Here is a 27,372-nt window from a genome sequence, read left to right on the forward strand (position 1 = left end):
AAGAGGAAGGATAGCCTTTCCAACAATTTATGTCTAATTGCTTCAACAGCAAAAAACTGAACCTAAATTTCTCATCTTATAAAACAGTGAACTCAGAATGGATTTTTTGCTACTGCAAGCAATGTACCCATCAGTGAAAATTCCTGTACGTGTTTCTTTGATCACATATGAGGGCACTTCTGCAGGAGAAACACCCAGAAGTAGAACTACAAGTTTGAAGATACGGCCAACATCGCTGATTGGCTGAACCAACACTTTGTTCCCACCTATTCCTAATCATCTCCTGCCTCCCATAACAAAGGCTGGAAAAGCTGGAAACTCATTCTGCTTGCAGCTAGGGGTGGCCGTGTGACCCAGTTCTTGCTAAATAAACATCGGCAAAAGTTTGCTGACCAGTCCTCAAACGTTTTTGCTTTCCAGGTAAAAGGGATAGACATGACTGCCGCTGTTTTCTGCCCTGAAGGTGGCTGTGGTGTTTGGAGGGGTGGCAGCTATGTTACAACAAGAACAGAAGCCAAGAGAATCATGGTGATGTCAGGCCTGGTACCAAGGAGTTGCTGAACCACAGCCAGCAGGAGCTTACCTCCAGACTGTTAGCTGTGTGGGAATAAAATCCATTGGTTTACGCCATAGGATAAGCCCAGTTGTCTGTTACTTGCAGCCAGGTTCCTAAACAATTCAGTGCTAAATTATCCTCTAAAAAGTCTGTATTGATTGTATTCTCCAACAAAAGTCTGTAAGAGTATCCACTTCCCAAAACTTTTATTTACTCTGAATGTTGTCATTTAAGTGCTTAACCAAACTGATGCATGCAACTATGTCACATGAAGTAGAGCATCACTTCATACATTTATGGGACAGATTGGCTCTTCTATGCTAGGACTTCCTTGTTCGTGAACTTGTCCACTTTTCCACCGTACTAACCTTTCTTATTGATTTGTAAGAGTAAATGTCTAGACAGCAAAGCAGGCTGAGTTGAACTAACAGGGAAATCTGTCTCTGCATCTTTATACTGTCAACCAAATCAAACACAGCTAAGAAATAAATCTTCCCTGACAGGCCAGGCTGTTGGTGGCAATCGTGACAGTCGTCTCCAAGGAGTGCACCACCACGTGGCAATGTGTCAAGGAGTAATTCAGTTCGTGCAAAACACCAGAGCCAACGTTTAGTATTTATGTGTTATTATTCTTCGTTTTACAAATCCATACCTAAAGAAAGGTTTAACATACATCATCTCATTTAACCCTCCTATCAAACACAAAAGCACTCATTACTATTCCTGTTTTACAGAATAAATGATAAAGTAAACTTTTTTGAAACCCACAGTGTGTCTCTCTCCTCCCACAAAATCTTACAACATTCCAGGCCCCACAAATAAAAACAAAATGGTTAAGTGTTTACCTAAAATTAAAATTATGTAAACTATATTGTGCCCATCTAAACAGATCAACATGCTTAAGCTAGAAACATCCCCGAACCTATTTAGTGATGTACGAATATGAAGAAGCTGTTCCAAATTTTGGCTCTGAAGTTTATTGCCATGTCGTAACTGACCAACTTTTTTTCCATTTTTTAAAAGTGAAAAACTGAATCAAGTATTATTTAATGTTTCGGCAAGAAGAATCTACTGGCTAGCCACCCCACCCCCGAGCAGCAAGTATTGGCCTAATCAGATAACAATCAGCCAGCCAGACACTAGAAAACAAACAAAATAAGCTGTTAAAGATAATAAAAGATCGCCATGAAAAGTAATGTAAACAGGTTGAATAGAATAAGCACCATCCTTGACGATTTGTGCGTGGCTTGGATTTTGGATAGATTGACTCTAAAAGGCCTAGCAGCTAGAGGAAGAGAGAGTGTTGGGGAGGACCCCACTCCTAGACTCAGGTTGGGGGCAGCAGGAGGGCTAAGGTCCTGCTCTATCTCTCTGCTTTATGCCACACCTCTCTTCATAACAGCTGTGGATTCTCGCTCTGGCAAAGCATCACGCAAAGCACTCGATCCAGAGTGGGTGAGAAGCAGAGGCACCAAACCACCTTCGTGCCTCCCACTAAACCTTCGATGAGAGGACACACCCGGCCCAGAGCCCACAGGTCAGGGCTCCAACTGACAGTCCTGATGGCAGAAAGGTCAGAACAAGTGTTGCCCACTTGGGCCCAAAGAGACATACAGATGGACCTGAAGCACCTTCTTCGCTTAGTTTTGTAGCTAGTTTGTTAGGCACAGAAAAATGCCTGGGGGAGTTTGATTTCTAATTCCGCATGAAAGAAAACGCGTCTGCAGACACATAATGTTCCTGGTTTACGAAAGTGCAAATGGGTTGACAAATCCCCAATCTGGGGGTCCCTCTGGCGGTTTCTTGCCTTTTCTGATGGGCCTGCCCAGTGGTCCCTGCTTGGAAAGAGACAGGGGCTTGTCTCCTCCCACCTTCACCCCACTTCCTCAGATGGGCTGCACCCCTTACCCCGCTGGCACAGCTAGGGTCATAACACATGGAAAGAAATCTGATTCTTTCCCAGAGTTGGCCGTAGCCAGGCTAGGCCGGGTGGGGGGAGGGTGTCCTGGTGGGCTGCTCCTGACATCAGTCCAGGTGTTTGGGGGGCGCACAGCAGGAAGAGAGGGGGGCAGGCTTTAGTCACCAAAACAGACCAAGCCAGATTCCTTGGCCCTTCAAAGACCTCAGGACAACTCACTAGAGGGACAATAAGCAGGGCACATAAGAAAGGGGGACATCAAGTCTCAGAGGGGGGCAGAGGCACAAAGAAAAAGAACGAGGAGGAGACAAAAGTGGGTGATGGGGTCAAATGTGCTAAAATCAAACCAGGCATTGCAGCACAGAGAGAAGGGACACACCCGGCACCCTAAGGGCTCCCTGAGTCTGTGTTAGAGGTCGGCCCTAAAAGGGCCCAGAGAGCATCAGACCAAGCAGACACTCCCAACGGACTGTTGTCACTGAGACCAGAAGTCGAAAAAGGGGGAATGGCTTAGGCAATGCCTCCCCCCCCCCCCCCGCCTTGCCTCCCCAGCACTTGCACAACCAACTAAAACACCCAGGCACACGGCCTCACTGGTGCACACATATGGCACAGACAGGCCACAGCCTTCGCGTGAGTGCACAAACACACACAACCTTCCAGTCCATGGACACAGCGTATTCAACCTGCCAGCTGGTGGTGTAGGCACACCATGCACACACACAAACTCCCGTCAGTAGGGAACACACACACAACCTCTCTGCAGGCTCACGCTCATGCACACACACACATACTTACTCCACAACCTCTTGGCTACATACAAACCTGCACATAAGGTACATACAGAACCTCACGGCCTGGCAGGAGAACATGCACTCACAACCTCTGCGAGAGGTGCACACACACACACACACCCCTACACTCTCAGTTGGCGTGTCCGCACACACACGTTTAAGTGCACACACACGCACTCACAACCTGTCAGGTGCACAGCATCCTCCGCACCTCTCTGGTAGACGCACACACCCTGAACAACCTCTCTGTCTCGTGCACACACAAAACCCAAAGGGCACAAGCACTCACAACCTGCCAGCAACACACACACACACACGCACACACACGCTCACAACTTCTCCGTTGGTGGAGCGCAAACCTAAACTCGCAGCGCGTCAGGGTCACCGCCACCCGCTCACAGCCTCGCCTGCGGGCTCACCCCACACCCACGCACCCTCCTGCGCGGGCGCACCCCTCCCCCAGGCCCGTGCGGGCGCGCGGCAGCCAACTCTTGCGGCGCGGGGAGTGCGCCCGCCCCCGGCCCGCGCCCGCCCACCCGCGCCCCTGCTCACCTTTCTCGCCCGCGCCCCGCGCGCGGCCCTCGTCCTCCTTGGGGTTGGTCACCTGGGTGATGATGGCCGGGCCGTCCATGGGTGCGCGGCGCGGCGTCCGCCCGCCGGCCCGGCCCCCCGCAAGCCAGGCGCGCGGGGGCGCGGCGCGGGGGGCGCGCGGGGCCGCGGGCCGGGGGGGCGCTCGCCGCCGCCGCCTGGGCGCGCCCGCCGCCCGGCCCCGCGCTCAGGGAGAGGCGGCCCTGGCCCGCGCCCCAGCTCCCGCCGCCGCCGCCGCCGCCGCCGCCGCCGCTGGGCTCGAGCGGCCGCCGCCTCGTCACCATGAACCCCGGAGCCGCGCCCGGGAGAGCCGCGCACGGGGAGGCGGAGCGGGAGGCCCGGCGCCGCGGGAAGCGGGAGCGGCCGAGGGGGAAGGAGCGAGCGCCGAGCGAGGGCGGGAGGGCGGGCGGGAAGGAGGGAGGGAGCGAGGGAAAGAAGGAGGGCGGGCGGGTGGGTGTGTCCCGGCCCGGGGACCGGCCTCCGCCGCCGCCCCCGGCGCTGCCCGCCGGGCCCGAGGGGAGAGGGGTGCGGGGTGAGACGGAGGGGTGAGTGGAGGGCGGGAGGGGCGTGCGCGCCGGTGTGTGTGTGTGTGTGTGTGTGTGTGCTCGCGCGTGTGCGTGAGGGGGTCTCGGGCGGAGGACTGGGGCGCAGGGCTCGCGGTGCGGGAGATTCGGCGGGGTTCTGGCGGTGGATGCCAGGGGCCCGGGGCTGGGGGAAGAGGTGCGGGGAGCCTGGCAGGCGCTGGGAGCTAAGCGGGGGCCTGCGGGCGTGCGGGTGGGGTTCAGAGGGGGTGTGCACTGTGGGACCCGGGGGCCGAGGGGGGCTCGCACGGCTGCGGGAGTGAGTTTGGGCCCTGAGGAGGGATGTTTACCGCGAGGAGGCCGGGGGAGGAATATGGGGGAGGGGTTCCGTGGGGGTGTCTGGGGGGAGATGCTGGGTGAGGGGCGTCCCGGTGCGGGGACCGAGGAGTCAGGGATCAGGGCGCGGAGAGCAGCGGTGTGCGGAGGTAGAGGCTGCTAAGGAGTGGGCCCTCATACGCCGAGGAGGTCCGTTGAGGGGTCCCGGACGCTCGTGTGAGGAAAAACCCGGGGGCGCGCGGGGCGGCAGAGGGGTCCCAGAGTGCGGAGAATCCTGCGGAGCCAGGAGTGAGCGGGGAGTCAGGAGGGGCGTCCGCGGTCGGGGCTGGGGGATCCAGGCGTGAGGTGCCGGCGGAACCCGCATCCGCATCGGGCCCGAGAGCCTGGGAGTCGGGCGGCGGGTCCTCGAGGACCAGTCTCCTGGTACGTGTGGGTATCGGCGTCGAGGGGGGCCTGGGCAATGGGCATTTCCGGGTGCTCTGCAATAAGGGGGGTGGGGGAGCCGGTCGTGGGCTGAGGAGAAGAAGGGGCCGGTCGCGGGCCTAGCTGAGCAGGCACTGTGCTTCTGAAGAGCAGCCACCTACTGTCAGGCCTGGAGCGACGGCGTGCTTGACGGCTAAGTGGCCCCTCGGCCTCGGAGGGTCCGAGGTTTTCCGCGCCCGCGCCTTCGCGTTCCAACTTGGAAGCCACACGGCCAGCCTTGTAAACCAGGGGGCGGGGCAGTGCCGCAGGAGGGCGGGTCCGGGGGCGGAGCGGTAGCGCTCGCGCGCGCTCTCCACCTATCAGGAGGATTCGGGAGGGCCTGCGGAGCGTGACGTGATCGGCAAGGCCGAGGGGGCGACCTGCGGCCTACAGAGCCTCGGCTGCCCGCGCGGGGTTGCGCGCGCACTCCGGGCCTCGTAGCCACGTTCAACCCCGTCGTGACTTAAAAGACGTGACGCTAGTAGGTCCTTTCTCGCTCCCCCGAACCTCCCGGAGCTGGTGACAGCCAGGTGGCGTGCGCACCGAGGGAACCAGCGAGCCTCTCCAAAGTTTTCAAGTACACTCCCGGAAGCCCTCTGGCGGGGGGCAACGGGCCCACCTCACCAGTTTCTGCGCCAGGTGGAGCGCAGTGAGGGTCTCGGTGTGGGAGACGCCCCTCGACAGGGCTCTTGTGGCCAGACAGGTGGGAAGGCACTTAAGGAGAGCTGCTATAAGAGGTACTTGGGGCCGCCTGTGGTTGTGCTGTGCCCCCAAATCCAAGACCTCCAGTGACATCCTGGCTCTCTGTGCGTGTGGATGGGTCCTGTGCCGGTTGCCTTGGTACGTGTTGATGCTTGTGTACCTGTTCGTCTAAGAGCACCTTTGGGACCCAGTGGATTGCGGGGGGTAGCTGAGATACGAAGGTTGAAGTGAAGTGCCCTGTCGGTTAGGAACGTAAGCCCTGGGGTATATCCAGCCCAGGCTCCAGGACATGCCCTGCCTAACCCTCCCGGGTACGCACCAGATTGGGGCCCCATGGCACCCAGGACTAACCGTGTTCCTACTCGTGATGCTCTTTACATTTGTCACGAGGGTAGGGCTGGCCCAGGGCCTGGTGAATTCAAATGTTCTCTGAATTCAGTTTCTAAAAAACTGCAGAATTCTCAGGGGTCAGAGGAGTCTTGCAGCCAGATACTGTTCTACAGTTCTAAGTGTGTAACCACAGAGATCTGTATCCCCCCTGCCTGGTCGAGGCAGCGTCCCTTTAGCCAGGGCAAGGTGATGGGAGCATTTGGACTCACTGATCCACACGCTTGAGGCCTTGATTCCTTTTGCATGGGGGACTTCCAGACGGTCTACTCACTTAGCTGAGGCAGGGAAGGAGCTCAGCGCTCAAGGGTACAGGGCCAAAGGACATGATTTTCACACGCAGAGCTCCTCGGGTCTGGCCTTTCCTGAAACAATGACACCCCCCCCCCCCACCCCGGACCCTCCAGTTTCTCTTACCTGTATCCCTCATTGTCCTCAGCTTACTTCTGAGATCACCTCCAAAAAAAAGGAAAAAAACAAAAAGCTACCTCACCGAAGCTTTTGTCTCAAGCTCAATCAAGAAAACAGCTTGCTATCTTTTTAAAGTTCTTCTTACCCTCCATATTATGTTCATTTAAAGTTTCAGGGCTTTTTTAATTTCGTAAATATTCACAGAAATCAAAGAGAAGAATCACCCACAGCCCTATCAGCATCCTTAAATATGTCTATTTTTTCTCTACTTCTCCCTGTCCTTGCCAATATGTTGATATAATTTTATGTAGCTATAAAAATATCATGGTTAAAATTATAAGGTGAGCATTTTTCCATGCGGTGCATAATCATTTATAACTACCATAATAAATGATTGCATAATGCCTCACTGAATGAGTCTTAGATAAGATAGTATCTTGGTTTGATAGATGAAGGAAAGATTCAAGAATTGCTATTGGTTCACCTGATTAGTCATGAGAAGAAAATACATTTATCTCAGTCCTTAACAGCATATCCAGAAGGATCAAATAATTAAATATAAAAAATTCATAGGGGCGTCTGGGTGGCTCAGGGGCTTGAGTGTCTGATCTTGATTTTGGCTTAGGTCATGATCTCAGGGTCCTGAGGTGGAGCCCCACGTTGGGCTCCATGCTGAGTGTGGAGCCTGCTTAAGATTCTCTCTTTCTCTCCCCCTGTCTCTCTCCCCTGCTCGCACACACACGCTCTCTTTCTAAAATACAAAAATAAATAAAATTTTAAAAAATTAATTCATAAATAAATAAAACAAATATAGGTAAATGCTTTTTGATGTCAGATGGGAAAAGCTAAGAGTGACACAAATTACAACGAAATACAGAAATTACAGACGATAAGATTAATAAATGTGGCTACTTAAATGTCCATCAACTGATGAATGGATAAAGAAATTGTGGTTTATATACACAATGGAATACTACATGGCAATGAGACAAAATGAAATACGGCCTTTTGTAGCAACGTGGATGGAACTGGAGAGTGTGATGCTAAGTGAAATAAGCCATACAGAGAAAGACAGATACCATATGGTTTCACTCTTATGTGGATCCTGAGAAACTTAACAGAAACCCATGGGGGAGGGGGAGGGGGAAAAAAAAGAGGTTAGAGTGGGAGAGAGCCAAAGCATAAGAGACTCTTAAAAACTGAGAACAAACTGAGGGTGGATGGGGGGTGGGAGGGAGGGGAGGGTGGGTGATGGGTATTGAGGAGGGCACCTGTTGGGATGAGCACTGGGTGTTGTATGGAAACCAATTTGACAATAAATTTCATATATTAAAAAAATAAAAATAAAAAAATAAATGTGGCTACATTTGTTCTTTCAACAAACATTTATTGAATGCCCACTATGTGTTAGGTTCTGTTCTAGGCAGGCTCTCAGAGTTGTCTGAAATGAGGGTTAGGGAAATGGGCTGTCATATTCCCACATGTCCAGTTAAAGCTATGGGCTGTCCCTGGGATTCAGGGGGCTTAAAGCCCCCAGACACTTAGGGCTCTTGGGGAATGGAATCAAAACAGACGTAGTGACCTGAGGACAGGTACCAGCCATTGGAGGCCAAAGCACAAGTCCAAGAGAGAGAAATGCCCAGAAACAGTAAAAGGGATCTCAGGGGTCTGAACAGAGCACTGAAATGTTATCTGAGTCTCATTCCCCAAACTATTATAATGCAGTGTCCTTGTACCATATGCCCGATTTAATGTTTTTCTTTAAATTAACTTAATTTTTATCTAAATAGAAAATTAGTGGATAAGATTTAGGAAAAAAAAAAAGGCAAATGGAAGATGTAGGAAGAACCATGACTCAAAAGGGAGTGCTGCACAGAGTGCAGGGGCAGAGATTAGGGTACCAAGGGCAGTGGGACATGGCCCTAGAACTGGCAAGCCTGGCCCCATGAGGCCAAGGACAGGAGCAGGTAGGAAGATAGAGGGTGAGGTCAGCCTGGCCTGCAGACTCTGGTAGAGCTCTGGGGTGGAGCTCCAGTGTGGGGGAGGACAGTTGGACCAGAAGCTGGGGGATGGGGGCAAGAATGCTGGTGGGGGGGGGAGAAAGAGGCTGCCCTTGACAAAGGAACACTGAGTATGAAATGGGTGACTGGGAGGAGGCAGGGGAGGATGAGTGTCCCAGCTAGAGGGAACAGTAGCTCGATTTCAGGCTGAGTGGCCAGGGAGAGCATACCTGGGGGAAAGTTCACAGTGGTTGGGGTTGAAGGCTCTGGTGATGTGTAGGGCTCATGTCAAGCAGAGCCTTGTAACTCAGGAGAGGTATCGGGGATTTCTTTACTCTGAGGGCTGTGGGAATGACATATTCAGATATGTCTTTTGAAGGTTCCTACTGGGGCACCTGGGTGGCTCAGTCGGTTAAGCGTCTGACTTCAGCTCAGGTCATGATCTCGCAGTTCATGAGTTCGAGCCCCGCATCCAGCTCTGTGCTGACAGATCAGAGCCTGGAGCCTGCTTCCAATTCTGTGTCTCCCTCTCTCTCTGCCCCTCCCCCACTTGTACTCTGTCTCTCTCTCTCAAAAAGAAATAAAACATTTAAAAAATTAAAAAAAAATCCTACTAACAGATTGGGTCAGAGGCAGTGCAAGAGGCAGGGAAAACCCACAGAAGATGTGTTAATCAAGAGAGGAGATGATGGGATGCTCTCTGGACTTGCCATTCCCAGCCTGGCTGGCCCTACTCTTTGCCTTTGAATCTCTGCTGTCTAGGCTCTGTGCTTTGTCAGCTTTCTGTCTTCTCTGTGGGCATCTCAATCTTGAGTTTTGTGTCTGTTACTTAGTTTCTATCTCAGTGTCAGCTTTGCTGGTCTTTCTTGGATTCTAGCTGCACGTGCTGCTGGCTCAGGGCAGCCAGTCTCCTGCTGGGAAAGGAGTAGAAGAAGTGGGATCTGGGCAGAGATTCCTGGCGGTCAGTTAAGTGGCTACAAACCTGAGTCTGCTCACAAGTGTCTCTGCCTAGATGTGGTTCCTTGGGACCTAGGACCTCAGGACCTAGATGTGGGTGGCAGTTCTTCCCTACAGTGGACCAGCCCAGAGTCTGATCAGCTCCAAAAAAGGCGTACTCTGGCTATGCAGGACAGGCTGCACTCACAGAGGTCGTTTATCTATTCTTCAGGTATGTTTTTGGATGCCTTCAGTGTGCCAGGCTTGGGCCAAAGGCAGTAGACATAGTGCCCTCAAGAGACTCATGGCCTGATGGGAGATGCAGAGGAAAATCAGGATGGCACAGAGTAGAACTGATTTACTCTCCCGGTTGTCCAGGAGTCCCCACAGAGGATATGATGCTGGCAAAAGCATCTTCGAGCCCACAGTGTCCCAGTTAAGAGGACTTTTCCAACCACAGCGTCCACAGAGAAAGCTCCATCTGAGGAATAGTGACGGAGGAAGAGAGTGGGGTTTTGAGAGCCAGGTTGAGTTTGGACTTCAACTTGTGGGTAATCTGGCGCTATTGATACTTCTTGAGCAAGGAACAGGTAGCATTTAAGAAACTTGTTCAGATCTGTGAGTTGAAGTGGAAAACAATTCAAACCAGGCTAAGCAACAACGAGGACTATATTGGCTTGTGTAACCAAACAAGGGTTACATGCCTGGGCTGCAGTGGTCCGGGAACAGCACCTCTGACTCAAGGATGTGGAGGCCCCAGGGGGAACTTACGAACTTCCTATGAGCTGGAGGATCCAGGTATAGTTAGGGAAGCCAGAGGGCTTCTTTATGCCCAAGACGCCCTGTCTTGTCTTTCCCATGCAGGTTGCCCAGGACATCATTCCTGAGGGCTCCCCAAAAGCTCATCTTTTTGTCCATAACATCCATGCTGCTCCCACAACATCCTGATTCTTCTTTTCCAAGACTCCTGCTCCCTCATCACACATAGATTCCTCCAACCAAATGCCTATGTCCACTGACACCTGGCATCCTGGCCATCTTTGTCCTCTGCTGTCATCCCCAGGGATGCTTTCCATCTGTCCCCGTGTGGGACCTGTGCAAAGCATCCTTGCCACCTATAGACACTACTGCCAAGAATAAGGCCCCCCAGATGAGCCAGTGGTCCAGCAGGTGCAGCCTGCCCCCTGGTGGCCCCCATGTTGTGAGGTCCTTTTCATGTGCCAATTGGATATGGAAGTTGGACTCACTGCCTGCCTGTTCCCTGATGAATAATGTAGGGCCCAAGGGCGGGCTGCTCCAGAATGTGCCACTTTGGCATATTGATTATTTAATTAATTAATTTATTTATTTTAGAGAGAGCAAGAGAGCGTGTGAGATGGTGAGAGGGGCAGAGGGAGAGAGAGAGAATCTTAAGCAGTCTCCTCAGGTACCCAAGGCTTGATCCCATGACCCTGGGATCATGACCTGAGCTGAAATCAAGAGTTGGACACTCCACTTACTGAGCCCCCCATGCGCCCCTGGCATAGTTATTATTTTAAATAAAAGTTACCTGAAAGCCAGCCTGTGCAAGAAGGACACTCAGACCCTCTGTCCCCCTGAAATCAGGAAAGAAATCTCCTGGGTGAAAGGTACCCTACCTGTACCAGGAGGTAAAGAGACATCCTTCTCACCAGAGATGGGAATTTTAGAGCTCAGAACAAGCCTTACTTTTACTAAGTTACTACTCCAACCCAAAGTTTTTTCTTCATCTTGTCAATTCCTCACAAATTTATTATCTCTTTGTCTAAAAAAGTATAAAAACCCTGCTTTGGTCATTTCTTTGGGTCTCCATTTCATTATTGGGCCTTCATCTACACATAAGAAAACTTGGGGTTTTTTTTTTCCACCCGTTAATCTGTCTCATGTCAATTTAATTTTTCGTGCAGCTGGAAGAACCTTGGGCCAAGGGAAATCTCTCCCTTCTCTTCAGTACCATAGCCAGAGTGGGCTCGCTCCTGTCCCCTGCCTCACCGAGCTGTCGTGGGCTGCACTCCTTTTCAGTTTCCCCCAGGGTATTAACAGAAAAGAGCTCAGGAACGTGAGCGGCCATGTGCTTGTCTAGGGCATAGAGGGCAGGGGAAACGAGCATTGGGCCCCACTTGGCAGCCAGTCTTTTTGGTTAGAAGATGAAGTGGCATTGGTGATGCTGGCCACAGGCGATAAAGAATAGGCCAGTGAGCTGGGGTCCTGAACACTGAGAAGAGGACCCTAGGCAAAAAGTAGGTGGTTAGGAAGTGTTAGGGGAATTTGAAAACAAGACACGTCCTGGCCTGAGACAGACTCTCGGGCCTGTGAGGCTGAGTTGGTGCATCTTCAGGGCACCCAGAAATCCGAGAAGCCTTTGCAGAGGAGGACATCCTAGCCACTTTCCTTCTACTTCCCAAATCCCAGACCTGCCCTGCCCAGAGAACTGGGGTAGGATAAGGGGACACGGCCCTGTGCTCACATCCTCCCTGGGAGTCCTGGGGGGAGGGAGGGCATGGTCCTACCCTGAAACTCGGTTACCAAGGAATAGCTATTAGAACAGGGTGGGTAAGGCAGCCCTGTGTCCCCTCAGCCCACTGGTGGGAGTGGCTTTGGTTCCTGAAGGGCCAGAGAGTCCCAGAGTCCCAGATTTATTTGGTGACTCTGGAGCCAATGAGCTCCTTGAAGTGGGACCCCACACTTTTAGCACCCCATGGATTGCCCCTTCAATGCTTCTCCTATGTCCCGAGGTACCAGGCATCACCTGCCCAGGCACGTAGAGCCTGCTCTAGTGTAGCTGATGGCATCTGGCTTCTCTTACCCAGGCTACCCAGGCCCAGGCTTTGGCCCAGCCACAGGTCCCCCCTTTATTCCCTGACTTGTGTTTGCAGTGGCTGAGTTGGAGCTGAAGTAGACAAACCCAGACATGCCCAAAGTCTGTGGCATGAGATATTTCACAGGCAGGTCTGGTCACAGACACACATTTGGCACACACAGGTACAAACTCATTTGTACACAGGCTCATATACGTGCTGGGACAGAGGGCACACACATGACAAGGTTGTCTCTGCCCAGGCTGGTTTCTTCCACCTTGGCATGCCTGTTTTTTTTTCTCTCTCTCCCTTGCCTCTGGTTCTCGAAGTCCAGCCCTGCCAAGCCTTACCGTGCCTCTTCAGCTCCCCTTGAACTGTTCAGTTCCCCTCCTACCTTCCTGGTTGTTTTGGCCTGTCCCTCCCGTACGTGATCACAAGTAAAACCAAGGAAACGTCTGCTATTTCTATTTTTCACACAAACTTCCCCAGAGGCCCGGGTGGAGAAGAGGGCTGGGCTTTCTGCTTTGGAACTGGGGGAGAGAATACAGCGTGCAAAAAAGATGTCAGTATGTTAGCCTGTCCTCTGACACAAACAGCCCCACCCCGAGCCACACACATCTTCGTTCCCCCAGCACACTCCCAGATGCACCTGCTCCACCTTGTCCTTCTACGCAGCCGTCCCACATGCACCGCTGAAGCCCGTTCCCAGATGGGGCTCTTGACCCCAATGAACCACCGGTCTTGCTCTGCTGCCGAGGTGGCCATGGGAGGCACTCCCTGTGCTCCACACCTGAGTGCTAGGCTGGGGACCCTGTCTCCACTGAAGGAGGCCGCAGGCCAGGTTCCTCTCTCTGGGCCTTGCTTTTCAGGTAGATGATGGCCTGTTGGCCCAGAAAGAAAGAGTGCAGACCAGAAGGGGATGCCTATCCTGGTCTGAGCTTGGAGATGAGACTGAGGAAGTAAAATTTCCAGACATTTTGGAACCATTACAATGATGTTTTAAATGTTCAAAGCAAATTTTTGAGAAATGAAGATACGAGTCACCTAGATTTGGCCAGACCTAGAGAATCCACAGAGTTCCTTAACATTGTCTCTGTCTCTAAGTCCCTGGCGGCTCTTGGTGGGAGAGAAGGTGGGTGGGTGTCACCCATCCTGACTGTTTACCTTATGCCAAGCTCTGACTGGGTACCGTGTGTCCCCGAGGGGGAGAGGCTCCTTTGGCTGCAAAGAATGGAGACACTCGTAGGGAAGGACAGGGGTGAGGGTCCCAGAGCAGGGGTCTCTGCCCCATCTAAAGCCTCATGGGAACCTAGCTTAGACTCTGGAGAAACCTATTGCCCGATGGCCCTCGGGGCTGACTGGGTCCCACTGCTGACCTCAGGAAACTGGGTCATTCAGGATCAGAAGCACTCTAGACCAGCCCTCTTGTCATTTGTCATGACTGTGACTCAGCCAAATCTTCCATCCCTGCTTCTCTTTGGGTCTAATCACCTGTCTTCCTGTTAGCAACTTACTAATGCTCTCAAGTCCCATTTTCAATTCTGGGGAGAGAGAGAGAGAGAGAGAGAGAGAGCGAGAGAGAGAGAGAGAGAGTCTGTTTAGTTCAGCTCATTACCATTGTTCAAGTTAGGTTGTGTAAAATTTTACTACCAAGCTTAGTGACTTAGAAAAAATTTATACTGCGTATGATCTGCAATTTGGGCAGGGCTTGATAGAGATAGCTCACCTCTGCCTTACATGGTGCCATCTGGACAGCTTGAAGGCTGAGGCTGGGGCCGTCAGAAGGCTCACTTTCTCACGTCACAGTTGACGCTGGCTGAGACTTTTAGGCTACTGGAAGATCTAATGGTTGTATTACTCATGCCTTTCACTGATGTTTCGACATCTTGGGATCTTGCTGACTCTGGCTGGACTGCGCCTCCCAGGGCTAGCTCATTCCTAGAGATGGCGAGTAACTCACCTGTGCACACATCTTTCCCATGCAAACCAACCGATCCAGAGCTCCTCTCCCCGCCCCAACCACTCCCTCATGAAGCTGTTACACTCCAGGCCAGTTTTCCCTTTCCCTAATCACCTCAGGGCCAAGTGCATCCCAGAGCCCACGGACACTATTCAAACTAGCCAATCCTTAACCAGCCGAGGCTGTCTCACTTGTACCTTTCCATGGAAACCACAATAAAGTCTCTTGTCACAGCTTTCCTTTCTCTTAGTCTGCTTCCTGACCAACCCTGGCTCTTCCTTTTGAGCCCCCACCCCATGGCATGGTATACGCCCTTCTCTTGGGAACTATGAGTGTAACGAATTGTCTTTTCAATGGCAGTCACCCTCTGATCCATTGGCCTCACCATATGTGAATGATAACAAAACCCATATTTTAAACCAATGGTCTCTCAGGTGGTGTGGGCTTCCTCACATCCTGGTAGCCGACCTGCCAGAGTGAGTGCCCTCTGAGAGAGAGCCCAGTTGGGTAGCCATATCACATTTCATGACCTAGTCTCAGAAGATACCCGGTATGGCTTCTGTTGCTTTCTGCTCACCAAGGAAGCCGCAAAGTCCCGTCTAGGTTCAGGGGGAGGAGAAATAGACCCCACCTCTTGGCGGGGCATGGCAAGGTGACGGACACGTGAACAGAAATGTGGCGGCAAGTGTTGGCAAGTACAGTCTGCCAAATCATCCTCTCTGGGCAGAAGTCTTCACGCCAGGCCACCTCTTAGGTCACCGGCCAGTCACTGGTTAGGCTGCTCATAGGTCAGATGTCCAGTCCCATTTCAGTATTGTCCTACCTGAGCAAGAGGAGCCCTCGCCCTGGGCCTGGCACTGTGGAGTGCACTATCCATGCCCTCGCCCCAGGCTTCCCCTTCTTCAGGGGAGGAGGAATTTGCAGGACCACAGGGCATGTGACTACCTACAATCTGTGTACCCACCAGCCCTGTTTTAGAACATACTCAGAGCACCCACAACCCTGGAATTTCCGACCCAAACAGCTCTCAACCCACCGCTAAGATCAGTAGGCATGTCTTCCCTGGATCTGTTTCTTGAGGGCTGACCTCACCATTGGTGAGGAATGGCCAAAGGGTGGCTGTTTGCAAACATGGGAGAGGGGGGGTAAGAGTACAGCTGGAATGGACAGATAGAGGAGAGTCCCCATGCACGGCCATGGTGCCTCATGTGTCGGGGGGAGGAGGAAGGCAGGCTGTGGACCAGGGGCTTGGGGGCTTGGGGATGCCCCCATGCAGAACGTCAAGGAATCTGATCACTTAAAAACTTAACTTGGTCTTCCAGCCTTGTGTTCCTTTGCAGTTCCCTGGAATGGATTGGACGGAGTGAAGCATGCGGAATCTGTGTTCTCTTTCCCCACAAATGTCAGAATTGGGTCTTCCCTTGTCCAGCTGGCTCTTGGGGAGTGGTGGCATTTCCTGGGGTGTAGAAGATTGCCTGAAGGAGAGCCCAAGGTGGCTGTAGGTGTGTCAAGCACAAGGGACTCTGTCTTCACCAATGCTCACAACCTCTCTGTGAGATGTAGAAATTAATAATGGCTTGTTACAGGCAGGACATGGGATCAGAGAGGCCAAGAGGCTCGCCCAGTCACACAGCCAGAGAGGAGTCGAGATGGCAATGGTTTCCCTCATGTCTGGGCTTCCTTCGGTCCAGGAAGCAGCTGCTTGAGATTACAGGGCAAGGCATTGCCAGAAGAGTTTGCAGACCTGGATCCCGTGCCTAAAATAGTATGGCTCAGAAGGTGAGTGCACTTGATTTATTTGAGGAAGAAATGGCATCGACAGAAATCTAGGAAAGGGTTCAGGGATAAACATAATAGTTAATAAAGCCTCCTCAACCTGAGTGGAGACACACTCATCTGGGACAAGTAGCACCTGATCAGGGACTGAAATGGGCACTTTTTCCTACATTCTGATTAACGAGGCCTGAGACCCAGAACCTGCTAGATGGGTGTTCGCTACGTAATGGAGACATGTTCTCAGCTCACAACTGCAGACTGCCTATCTGTGGAATATTCCAGGAGAAATATGAGGAGATGGAGGTAAGCGGCAAGAGAGTATGACATAGCCCTAAAGTTGTGTCCTATCTATTGTGTCTCTCCTTTGCATATGCTATTCCCTCTGCCAAGAGTGTTGTTCCTGCTCTGCTCCTTGAGTAACACTTCCCTGCCTCCCAAGGCCCAGATATCAGGGGACCTTCTTTTCTGAGTTTAGTATTCCTGGTATGTGCTCCCTTGGCCTTTGGACTGATTAATCTGGAAGCAGCAATTGCAGGGTGAAAAGGGAGAGGTGGCACGAATGTCCCCTGAGTCGGTCTGCAAACTGATTTAACACATCCTGGCTCTAGCAGATTCGGCTGCACCCTCAGATGAGACCGGCCCATATGCTGCATGGGGCCCCTGCTTCTCACCTGGTTTCTCCTTCCTACCCAGAAAAGCTTGGTATGCCAAGACCATTTCCCTTTCCAGTACTGAAACACATCTTTCTTCTTTCCCAACTTCATTCAACTTTAAAGTCTCTTTTTGCCTTTTGGTTATATATATTTTCTTTTTTTAGTGTTTGTTTTATTTTTGAAAGAGAGACAGAGTGTGAGCGGGGGTCGGGGAGGGGCAGAGAGAGAGAGGGAGACACAGAATCCAAAGCAGGCTCCAGGCTCCGAGCTCTGAGCTCCGAGCTGTCAGCACAGAGCCCGACAGGGGCTCGAATTCACGAACCGTGAGATGGTGACCTGAGCTGAAGTCGGACGCTTAACCGACTGACCCACCCAGGCGCCCCTACAAACATATTTTCTTCAACGGTGAGGTCCTGATAGATCATGAGGCACCGCTCTAATGGCTAAGACCAGAAACCAGGAAGCAAGGTTGCTTGTACCTCTCCAAAGGCAGTGCAGGACTTCCACAGGGCAAGACTGTCTGAACCTCAACCGCTTTTCCTCGTTTCTGAGAACAGAGGCTGATTCAGATATACACTGCTTTATTACTTATTATTATATAAGAGCCATCTCTGCAGCCTTCTTGTTGGTGCTAAGTCGGTTTAAAAGTTCCAGATGCAGGAAAAGCCTTCTCCAGCCCTAGCACTGGCTGTTGTCAGCAGGACCTCACTCAAAATCATGTAAATATCCAAGCCAGAGAATGCCCACTGGCAGCGCAGGCGTCCATGCTGGAGGCAAACCTGGTTGGTTGTTGTTTCCACTGTTGTTTGGTTTTGCTTGTACAGGGAAGACTCTCACAATGGATTAAAAAGAATAATAATTATAGGCTTAAAGAAACATTGCAAAAATAAAGAATTCCTGTTATACCCTTCAACTAGATTCCCCAAATGTTTGCTTTTTATCCCCCCATATTATTATCATTTGAACCACGTGAGAATTAGTTGCAGACTTACCCCTAAACACTTCGGTGAATATCTCCTAAAAAAACAAGCACAGTCTCTTACATAACCATGTACCATTCCCAAAGCAGAAAATCAACATTGACACAGTATTATTATCTGATCTGTAGGCCTTCCTCACCTTTTACCAGTTGACCTGTTCCGCCATTTATAGCAAAAGAGAAAATTTATTTTTTCTGGTCCAGGAGCCACTCTAGGATCATGTTGTCATGTTTCTATTATTTCCTTTAATCTGGAACAGTTCCCTGGTCTTTCTTTGTCTTTCATGGTTTTGTCAGTTTTGTAGAGTACAGGCCAGTTATTTTGTGGAAAATCCCTTACTAGGGGTTTGCCTGTTGTTTCCTGATGATCAGATGTGGGCTATGCATTTTTGGCAGGAATACCCCAGAAGTATCGTTTCCTTACCGGTGTGTCATGTGAGGGGGCCCACCATGTTGCTTTGTGGCATTGGTATCACTCACTTCGATCTCTCGGTTAGGACAGCATCCCTAGGGGTTTGTCCGCTGCAAATTTTGTCCCTTTGTATTTTCCCCTTTCTAAATAAAAAGCATTTTGTGGGGAGGTACTTTGAGATCATGTAAATATCCACATTCCCGCCAAATATTCACCCTCTGTTTCTATCATCTGTTGATTCTTGCCTGAATCAGTTACTGCCATCCGATTTTCCTGGTTTGGGAAAAGTGGGAATTAGTTTAAGTTAGCTTTTGTGTGTGTTTGACATCTTCCCATTATTCTTTGGGCCCTTCTTTAATTTCTTTTCTGTCTTTTTTTTTTTTAATGTTTATTTTTCAGAGACAGAGAAAGAGCACGAGTGGGGGAGGGGCAGAGAGAGAGGGAGGCACAGAACCCAAAGCAGGCTCCAGGCTCCGAGCTGTCAGCACAGAGCCCGATGTGGGGCTCGGACCAACGAACCGTGAGATCATGACCTGAGCTGAAGTCAAACGCTTAACCCACTGAGCCACCCAGGCACCCCTCATTTATACCTTTCTTCTTCACTTAATGTAGAGGGAAATAACTCCATTTCAGTTTACAGAGATCTTCCTCGTATCTTTCTTTTTTTAGCTGCACTGCATAGGAGTATCTTAAGGATACATTCCTGAATAACTGTGTAAAAGGGTAAACACACATATAGTTTTGTTAGGAATTGCCAATTTCCTCCCAGGAAGGTTGTCTCAATTTGCATTTCCACCAGCAATGTATGAAAGTGCCTCTTTCCCCACAGCCACAACAATAGAATGTGTTGTCATATTTCAAATTTTTGCCAGTCTGCTGGGAGAGAAATGGTATCGCAGCATAGTTTAAATTTGTATTTCTCTTATAATGTGAGCTGAACATATTTTCATATGTTTAAGGCCCATTTAAATATCTCTATATATTTTAGTGAATTGTCTATTCATGTCTTTTGCCCATTTTTTTCCTATATATTTTGTTAAATCTCACCTCCTCCATGTTTTAGAGCTCTTTCTATATTAAGGATATTGGCCCTTATCTGCAACATAGATTGCAAATATTTTCTCCCGTTTTATCATTTGACTTTGCTTATGGTGTTTTTTTGCCAAGAGGAAATTTTTTAGTTTTATGTGGTCAAATTTATCAATCTGTTCTTTATTGCCACCAGATTTTGAGGCGTAGTTAGAAAGCCTTTCCCTACACCTAGATTATGCAAGAATCCATCCATATTTTCTTCTAGTACTTGTATGGTTTCATCTTTTACAATTAGATCTCTGATCCATTTGGAGTTTATTCTCCTGTGGGGTGTGAGATAAAGATCTAGTTTTTCCTTTGTTCCATGGCTACCCTGTGGTCCCAATGCCATCTATTAAAAGGTCGATCTTTGCCCTAGTGACTTGAAATCTCAGCTTTATTGTATAAAAATTTTCCATGTGTATTCAGGTTGATTTTTTAGGCTTTTAATTCTGTTCTTCCGGACACTCTATTCATGCACCAATATCACACTGTTTTAATTACAAGGCTCTAAAGTATGTTATAATGTCCAGTAAGGCTAGTCCCTGAGCCCTTATTAAAGTTTTTTTTTTTCCTGAAGTATTTTTCTAGATATTCATCCTTCCATATAAATTTTAGTATCGACTTGTGTAGCAACACTAAAAAATGATTTGTCCCCAAAATGTTCCTAAATTTTGAATTAGTTCCCAGTGTTTAAAATGGGGGAAAATATATGGACTTCTGGTTTCTCTTGAAAACTGGGATGGTTTATCAGCATGGGCCTTCTCTTTGCACACCACCTAATGGTGTAGAGCAGAGCCGTAGCTGCGGCCTTCACAAAGGCCTGCAGTCCCCGGGGCTACACAGGGCCCACCCCTCCCTCTGACCTCTCACCTATGACCTTCACACATAGAAGTTCCTTGTGTGGCCCGTGAGTTGGTGACACAGGCTTTAAATGACCACGAATGTTATATTCCATGACTGCCTTTGTCATCTGTTTCTCTGTGTGACAATTTTTTTGTTCACTGTTCCATTTCCAGGGCCTAAGAAGAGAGCTTGGGGCATTGCTGGCACTTGGTAAATATTTGTTCAATGAATGGATTTTTATAGATGGGAAACAAGAAATGACCAAAATGTGTTCTCTCTTCAGGAGACCGCTGAAAACCAGCACATATGGGTGGGTAAGTTGGCACAACCCTTACTGAGGTCAATTTGGCAATATTTCTCAAAATTACAAATGTCCAGATCAGTAGTGCTCACACTTTTACTTATTTCATTTTATTTTACTTATTTTATTTTGTTTTATTTATTTTATTTTAGAGAGAGAGCACGAGTAGGGAAGGAGCAGAGGGAGAGAGAGAATCTTAAGCAGGCTCCGTGCCCAGCACGGAGTTCGACATGGGGCTCAGTCTCACAGTGGAGAGTTCATGACCTGAGACGAAATCAAGGGCTGGACCCTTAACTGACTGAGCCACCCAGGCACCCTTCACGGTTTTACTTCTGACATTTGCCTCGCATGTGTTTGCACATACGCAACATGATGACATAAAGGGTTATTTATTGCAGTAATAATGAAGATGGGAAAGAAATTACATTTTCTTCAAAGGGGGGCTGATTACATAAATTATGGCTTATGTATACATTAAAACAATGGAACACCATACAGGTAATGAAAAGAATAAGAATACTTTCTACAAGGGGTGCCTGGGTGGCTCAGTCGGTTGAGCGTACGACTTCGGCTCGGGTCATGTTCTCACTGTTCGTGAGTTCGAGCCCCGCGTCGGGCTCTGTACTGACAGCTCGGAGCCTGGTGCCTGCTTCGGATTCTGTGTCTCCCTCTCTCTCTGCCCCTCCCCTGCTCATGCTCTGTCTCTCTCTGTCTCAAAAATAAATAAGGACATTTTAAAAAATTAAAAAAAAAAAGAATACTTTCTACTGAGAGGGGAGAATAGGTATAGCAGGCTGCCTTTTGTTTATAAAGGGAAAAAGCAAAGGTCCATATTTATACCTGCTTGTAAGTATGTAAGGAAAATCTGAATGCACTCAGAAGGAATAAATAATATGGTTGGTCAGGGGGTAGAGGAAGTATGGTAAAGAAAAGGAGCAAATGGGGATTGGGTGGGAGGGAAACTCCTCTCTCCTTCCATGACCCTGAGGAGTAGGTTTTAAACCAAGTACTTCTATATGCATACATAATGTATGCACACACACACACACACACACACACACACACACACACACGTGTGTGTGAAAACAGCTATTAAACTAAAAAGATAGCAGAGGAAGTCGTCAGACCCCTGGAGACCACAACTATTCCGCCAGGACTCTCTGTAGGGACAGCCATGCGATGGGGCCACTCACTGGAATTTCATCCACTCTTGCTAAAAGATGATATATTGCACATGTTAATTCAATTTGGACAGAAAAGGCAATGAGATATGTTTCCAGTCCCACTATCATGCATCCAGAAACTCCCAGAGAGCACTTTACAAATTGACAGTCAATAAACCATTTCACCCAGTGGAGAAACAGAGCAAAACCCAAGATGGAATGCTGATATTCATGCCACAGAGGACGCTCCTCCCCCAAATACTCCATGATAAAAGAGTGAAATATTATAGCTAGTGAACTTAGGAATTTAGCAAAGAAAGAATTTATGGAGTAACTATAGTTCTAGAATGATCGAAGTCTGTATCTTCTAAAATATTAAAATGCAAATTCGGGAAATCTGCAGAGAATAACACAGACCTTATATATTATATAGGGTTTGGCACATGGCATATGATCAATGTGAAGTGAATAAAAAAAAAAAAAAGGAAATGTATTAAGCTGAGTGCTATTACTCAAATAAATTAAATTAAATAGATGAATCTGTATCTCTCATAGCATTTATCAAAATATTTTAAATTGGGGAGCCCAGAGAATAATTAGAACTAATACTGTGGCAGATAATATTTTTGATGTATGTATGTCTCAATAACTTGCCTTTTGCCCCTTTTTGATTTATAGTTTAATTTTTTTTCTGGGAGTGCCAGCTTCTTTGGAGTTATTAGCTTCTTTTAAAAATAATTCTCAAATAGCAAGCTATTCTGTCTCCCATCCTTGTAGGCATCAAACAACAAGCAAATTTTAACATTCTCGGTGGGCAAAATACTGGTGTTTTGCATCAGTGTGCTACAGCTCAAGGTCATGTATTCAAAGTAGAAGAATATTAACTTTCAAAAAACTTTAGCACAAACCACCTGGGAATAATGATACTTGTGTGCAATGAAAAGAAGTTTTAGCACATGCGCACAGACCCGGAAGAATCTCCATGAAACAATGTAAGGTGTTTAGAATCAGATTATGCCTCTGTTACTTTTCTAAGACAGGTTTCCAAAGATTTTCCTAGTAACTGAGATGACATTATAGAGAAAATGTTGCCAAGAGCCACCCATTGACTTGGTTGTGGCATTTCCTCCATTGTTACAAAGGTGAAGAGTGAATCTCCACCATGCTATAGCTTTGCAGGAGGAGTGGGGGAAATACGTCACAAAACCGCACAGAGAATGGCCCCACTTCAGTAAGGATCGAGTTCCCCGCGTCATCCTAATTTTCCCTTTCTCTACTGTCCGGCAACTTGAAATGAATGCCTATGTTAAAAATTGCCTTTATATTAACATTAACAACTCAGGCAACAACAGATGTTGGCGAGGATGCGGAGAAAGAGGATGTCTTTTGCACTGCTGGTGGGAATGCAAACTCGTGCAGACACTCTGGAAACCAGTACGGAGGTTCCTCAAAAAACTAAAAATAGAACTACCCTAAGACCCAGCAGTTGCACTACTGGGCATTTATCCAAGGGATCCAGGTGTGCTGTTTCGAAGGGACACATGCACCCCAGTGTTTATAGCAGCACTATCCACAATAGCCAAAGTGTGGAAAGAGCCCAAATGTCCATCGATGGATGAACAGATAAAGAAGATGTGGTATATATATATACAATAGAGCATTACTCAGCGATCAGAATGAAATCTTGCCATTGCAACTATGTGGATGGAACTGGAGGGTATTATATGCTAAGTGAAATTAGTCAGAGGAAGACAAATATCATGACTTCACTCAAATGAGGACTTTCGGAGACAAAACAGATGAACATAAGGGAGGGGAAGCAAAAATAATATAAAAACGGAGGGGGACAAAACCTAAGAGACTCTTAAATACAGAGAACAAACAGAGGGTTGCTGGGGAATTGTGGAGGGGGAGGGGCTAAATGGGCATTAAGGAATCTACTCCTGAAATCATTGTTGCACTATATGCTAACTAACTTGGATGTAAATTAAAAAAAATAAAATTAATATGCAAAAAAATTGCCTTTATAAGTTTACGGTTGAAGGGTTTTTTTTTGTTCTTTTAAAAGCTGCTTGATTTCTTTTCCCATTATTCCCACTAATTGCATAACTTAATTTCTTTTTTCATGTTGCCCCTCAGCATTACTTTACTGACGTTTTAGGAAGTTAAATGTTCTGCTACCATAAATACCAAAAATATCCGCAAGTCTCTGAAGCAGTCGTGAGAAAGGCAGTCCTGACTTGTCCTGACCAGCAGGGGGCCAGCCGGGAGCCAGATTATTTGATTTTCACCCAGTTAATTCAGACTTTTGAGGGTGAGCTGTGCCTCAAAAAAGCTTCCCTGGAAGCTTCCAAATAGGCAGAAGCTTCCTTCCAGCCACCTGCTAGCAGTGTGCCTGCTTCCCGTGCCTCACTACAAACCTGTATCTCTTGGCTCCTCCTGTCTGGACACTGGGCTCTGCACAGGTTCCTGAATAATCTAAGTTTGCACCTGCCACTGGACCTTTGCACATGCCGTTCCCTCTGCCTGGAATGCTTTCCCCTCCTTTTCCACCTGGTTATTTCTCCTTCTCAATCATTTCTTCCTTAGGGAAGACTTCTCTGCTACCAGAACAGGAAAACCCTTTTGTTTTATGTTATGAGTAACACCCTTTTTTGATATGATTATCTGTATGATCATCTATATGGTTATTGTGAGTAACCATAGTTATACAGCCTTCTCGTAGTTTGCCAAGGGGTGGGGTGTTAGCCTGGGAGACCCCGAGACCTATTTCTATACCCAAACTCACAAGAAACTTCTAGGCTGATACTGTATGTTTTACAGTGGGAGCTGTGACAATCGGTAGTTTCTTCAGCGACCATGAAAGTGGGGAGCAGGGGTTGAGGCTGGATGCATCTGTTCCCCTTTTCTGTTCAACTTTCGTTTTCCCTGAAGTTAAGAATTCTCTCTCTTTATTTTCCCTTTTACTTAGTTTTCTCTGCACTGCTCACGAATTCATCCCCGAACTTTGCTCAGCCTGTTTATATCTCCCTTCCTGACGACCAAACACGTTAGGTGTCCTTTGCCACTGATTTCTTGAGGAAGCCACATCTCCAGAGCCTCCTGACTTCTTCAGTGTGGCTGGCCTCACTCTGCCGTCCACTGCTGGTGGGAATGCGGAACGGTGCAGGCACTTGGGAAGAGTTCGGCAGTTCCCTACAAAAGTGTACACACCCTTACCATACGATCCTGCAATTGCGCTCTGGGGCATTTCCTCAAATGAGCTGAAAACTTAAGTCCACGCAAACACCTGCACCCAGATATCTGAGCAACTCTATTCAAAACGGCTACAACTTGCGAGCAACCGAGATGTCTTTCGGTAGATGAATGCATATATAAACTGTGCTGCATCCAGAACAATGAAATATTATTCAGTGCTAAAAGCAAATGAGCTACCGAGCCATGAAAAGACGTGGAGGAAACATCAACGCTTTTCACCAAGTGAGAGAAGCCAGCCTGAAAAGACCACATCCTGTATGCTTCCAGCCATGTGACATTCTGGAAAAGGCAAAGCTCGAAAACTTTCAGGAAAAAAAAAAAAGCAGAAGGAAATATCCACAACCTCAGGAGAGGTGAAGAGTCCTTAGACTATGACACCAAAAACATGATCCATAAAGGAAATAATAAATGGATAAATTACAGACTGGGAGAAAATATTTCCAAACCACATATGTAACAAAGGACTACTATCTAAAATGTATAAAGAACTGTCCAAACTCTGCAGCAACATGTGACACAGTCCAATTCAAAAATGGGCAAAAGAGGGGCGCCTGGGTGGTTCAGTCGGGTGGGTGCCTGACTTCGACTCAGGTCACGATCTCATGGTTCATGAGTTCGAGCCCCGCGTCGGGCTCCGTGCTGACGGCTCAGAGCCTGGAGCCCGCTTCGGATTCTGTGACTCCCTCTCTCTCTGCCCCTCCTCTGCTCATGCTCATGCTCTGTCTCTCAAAAATGAATAAACGTTAAAAAAAAAAAAAGTTCAAACATTTTTGTTTCTCTGATCCTGGTCAGGTAAGTCATCCCCAATCGGCACAATGTTTGCCAAAGTCAAATTTGTCTACACAGTGTCAACAGAGTATTTGCAAACACCAGCTAACAGACTGTTTTCCACTTCAGCCTTTGGAAACTATTCCAGTTTTTGGAATATCTCAGTTTTCTCTGAGATATGGGTAGAGCTTGGTCCAGTAAAATAAATAAATGCATACATACATACATACATACATACATAAATACATAAATAAAATAAAAGCCTACTGAAACCATATAATGTGTCTATAGGCTAGTACCAGAAAACAAGTGTTACCACTGCGGAAAGTAACTACCAAATGTGAAATTGGGAATCTCCCTTCTCCCACTCTCCCCACATGGCTGAAGGTTTTCCACACATGGACATTTGTATGGGAGACACATATGTGAAGTGAGTATTTCTTCAGAGGAAAGAAAAAGGAACAGTTTCTGTGAATAGAAACAAATCTGCCTAGAATGTACAAGTGGAAAGAAAGAAGAAGGTTATGCACGCTATGATTCCATTTATAAAACATCTTCTAGAAGATGTGGAGACAGATTAATGGTTGTCAGGGGTAAGGGACGGCTGGGGAGGGGTAGCATGAAGAGTCCTTTTGTGGTGATTCATCTTCGCAAAACATTTTTAATTGAGTTAAAATTGACATATAACATTGTATCAGTTTCAGGCGTACAAAATAATGTGGTGATTAATCTTGATTGTGGTAGTGGTTATGTGTGTCTCTATGGCTGATCAAATTGCTGAAAGCTACAGATCTCACGCACACACACACACGTGCATGTAGATAAAAAGGGATGAAATCCGAATATGATCTGTAGATCGTATCAGCATACATTTCTCTTTTTTGATATTGTATGTATTATAGTTATGCTAGATGTTACCACTGGGGAAAGCTGGGTGAAGGGTACACAGGACTTCTTTGTACTATTTTTCAACTGCCTGAGTCTATCATTATTTCCCCCAAAAGTTAAAAAAAAAAAAAACAACCCCAATGACTCGACAAAATAATTGAAGCAAACACGACACCATGGTGGTAGATGTCCAGGCATTTGTTGTAATCATGTTTGCACTTTCCTGAAATATTTCCCAGAATTAAGACAAATGGCATAGGGAAGATATTTCTTTTTTTCTTTTGTAGCAGTGGATTAAAAAATACCAACGAGTTGCCCACAACCTTCTTATGAGTCAACAGGATGGCAATGCTGCAAATTAAACGTGGAAAAATTCTAGTTACTGAATTTAGTTCTATACTGGCAACTCAGAGCAAGGAGGGAAAGTTGAGGGGTGGCTTCATTACAGGGTGGCAGTTTCTTCTATGTCAGAGATGGTGCAGGATGTGGAAACTGTCATAAAAATAGTCTTAGGAACTGGAGATTTCTTTGTGCAGGAAAGAGAAATTTTGTAGGTTATACAGCAGCTCTTTTCATATGCTTTGAGTGCTGTCATGGAGACAAAATAGAACTTTTTTTTTTTAAGGGAGGCTTAGGACAGATGGTGGGGAGGGTTGGGGAGACAGTGGGAAGAACAGACAAATAGACCAATGGGATAGAATAGAGACCCGGGAATGAATTCTCACACATATGATCAAATGATTTGTGACGAGGATGCCAAGACCATTCAATGGAGGGGAAAGACAGTCTTCTCAACAAATGGGCCTGGGACAACTGGATATCCACAGGCAAAGAATGAAGGTGGACCCATACCTCACAGCACATACCCAA

At 48.1% G+C, this 27,372-nt stretch overlaps 2 protein-coding genes and 1 long non-coding RNA gene across 7 annotated transcripts in view; 1 reads left to right on the plus strand and 2 right to left on the minus strand.

Moving 5' to 3' along the window:
- The window catches only part of CTDSPL (CTD small phosphatase like), a 119,557-nt gene extending 115,577 nt beyond the window's left edge, over positions 1-3,980 (minus strand). For 3 of the 4 annotated variants that reach the window (XM_027040677.2, XM_027040680.2, XM_027040676.2), the window contains exon 1: positions 3,821-3,980. In XM_027040677.2, coding sequence (XP_026896478.1) covers positions 3,821-3,899 — 79 coding nt within the window. In that variant the 5' untranslated portion in view covers positions 3,900-3,980. The remainder of the gene's footprint in view (positions 1-3,820) is intronic. The other variant, XM_027040678.2, reaches the window with a different exon arrangement.
- A 1,118-nt stretch (positions 3,981-5,098) lies between these two features.
- Positions 5,099-26,393, plus strand: LOC106966642 (uncharacterized). Of its 2 annotated transcripts, XR_008298083.1 has the most exons (5): positions 5,099-6,015; positions 15,710-15,889; positions 15,974-16,166; positions 20,298-20,438; positions 22,931-26,393. It is a non-coding gene; the product is annotated as an uncharacterized LOC106966642 (long non-coding RNA). The 2 variants fall into 2 exon arrangements; XR_003414420.2 differs by lacking the exon at positions 22,931-26,393 and having other exon boundaries at positions 20,298-21,360.
- Positions 18,796-27,372, minus strand: part of ITGA9 (integrin subunit alpha 9) — a 355,609-nt gene continuing 347,032 nt past the window's right edge. The window contains exon 28 of the mRNA XM_053221698.1: positions 18,796-18,918. Coding sequence (XP_053077673.1) covers positions 18,811-18,918 — 108 coding nt within the window. The 3' untranslated portion in view covers positions 18,796-18,810. The remainder of the gene's footprint in view (positions 18,919-27,372) is intronic.

Source organism: Acinonyx jubatus, chromosome C2 (assembly GCF_027475565.1).
Source record: "Acinonyx jubatus isolate Ajub_Pintada_27869175 chromosome C2, VMU_Ajub_asm_v1.0, whole genome shotgun sequence".
Classification (NCBI taxonomy): Eukaryota; Metazoa; Chordata; class Mammalia; order Carnivora; family Felidae; genus Acinonyx; species Acinonyx jubatus.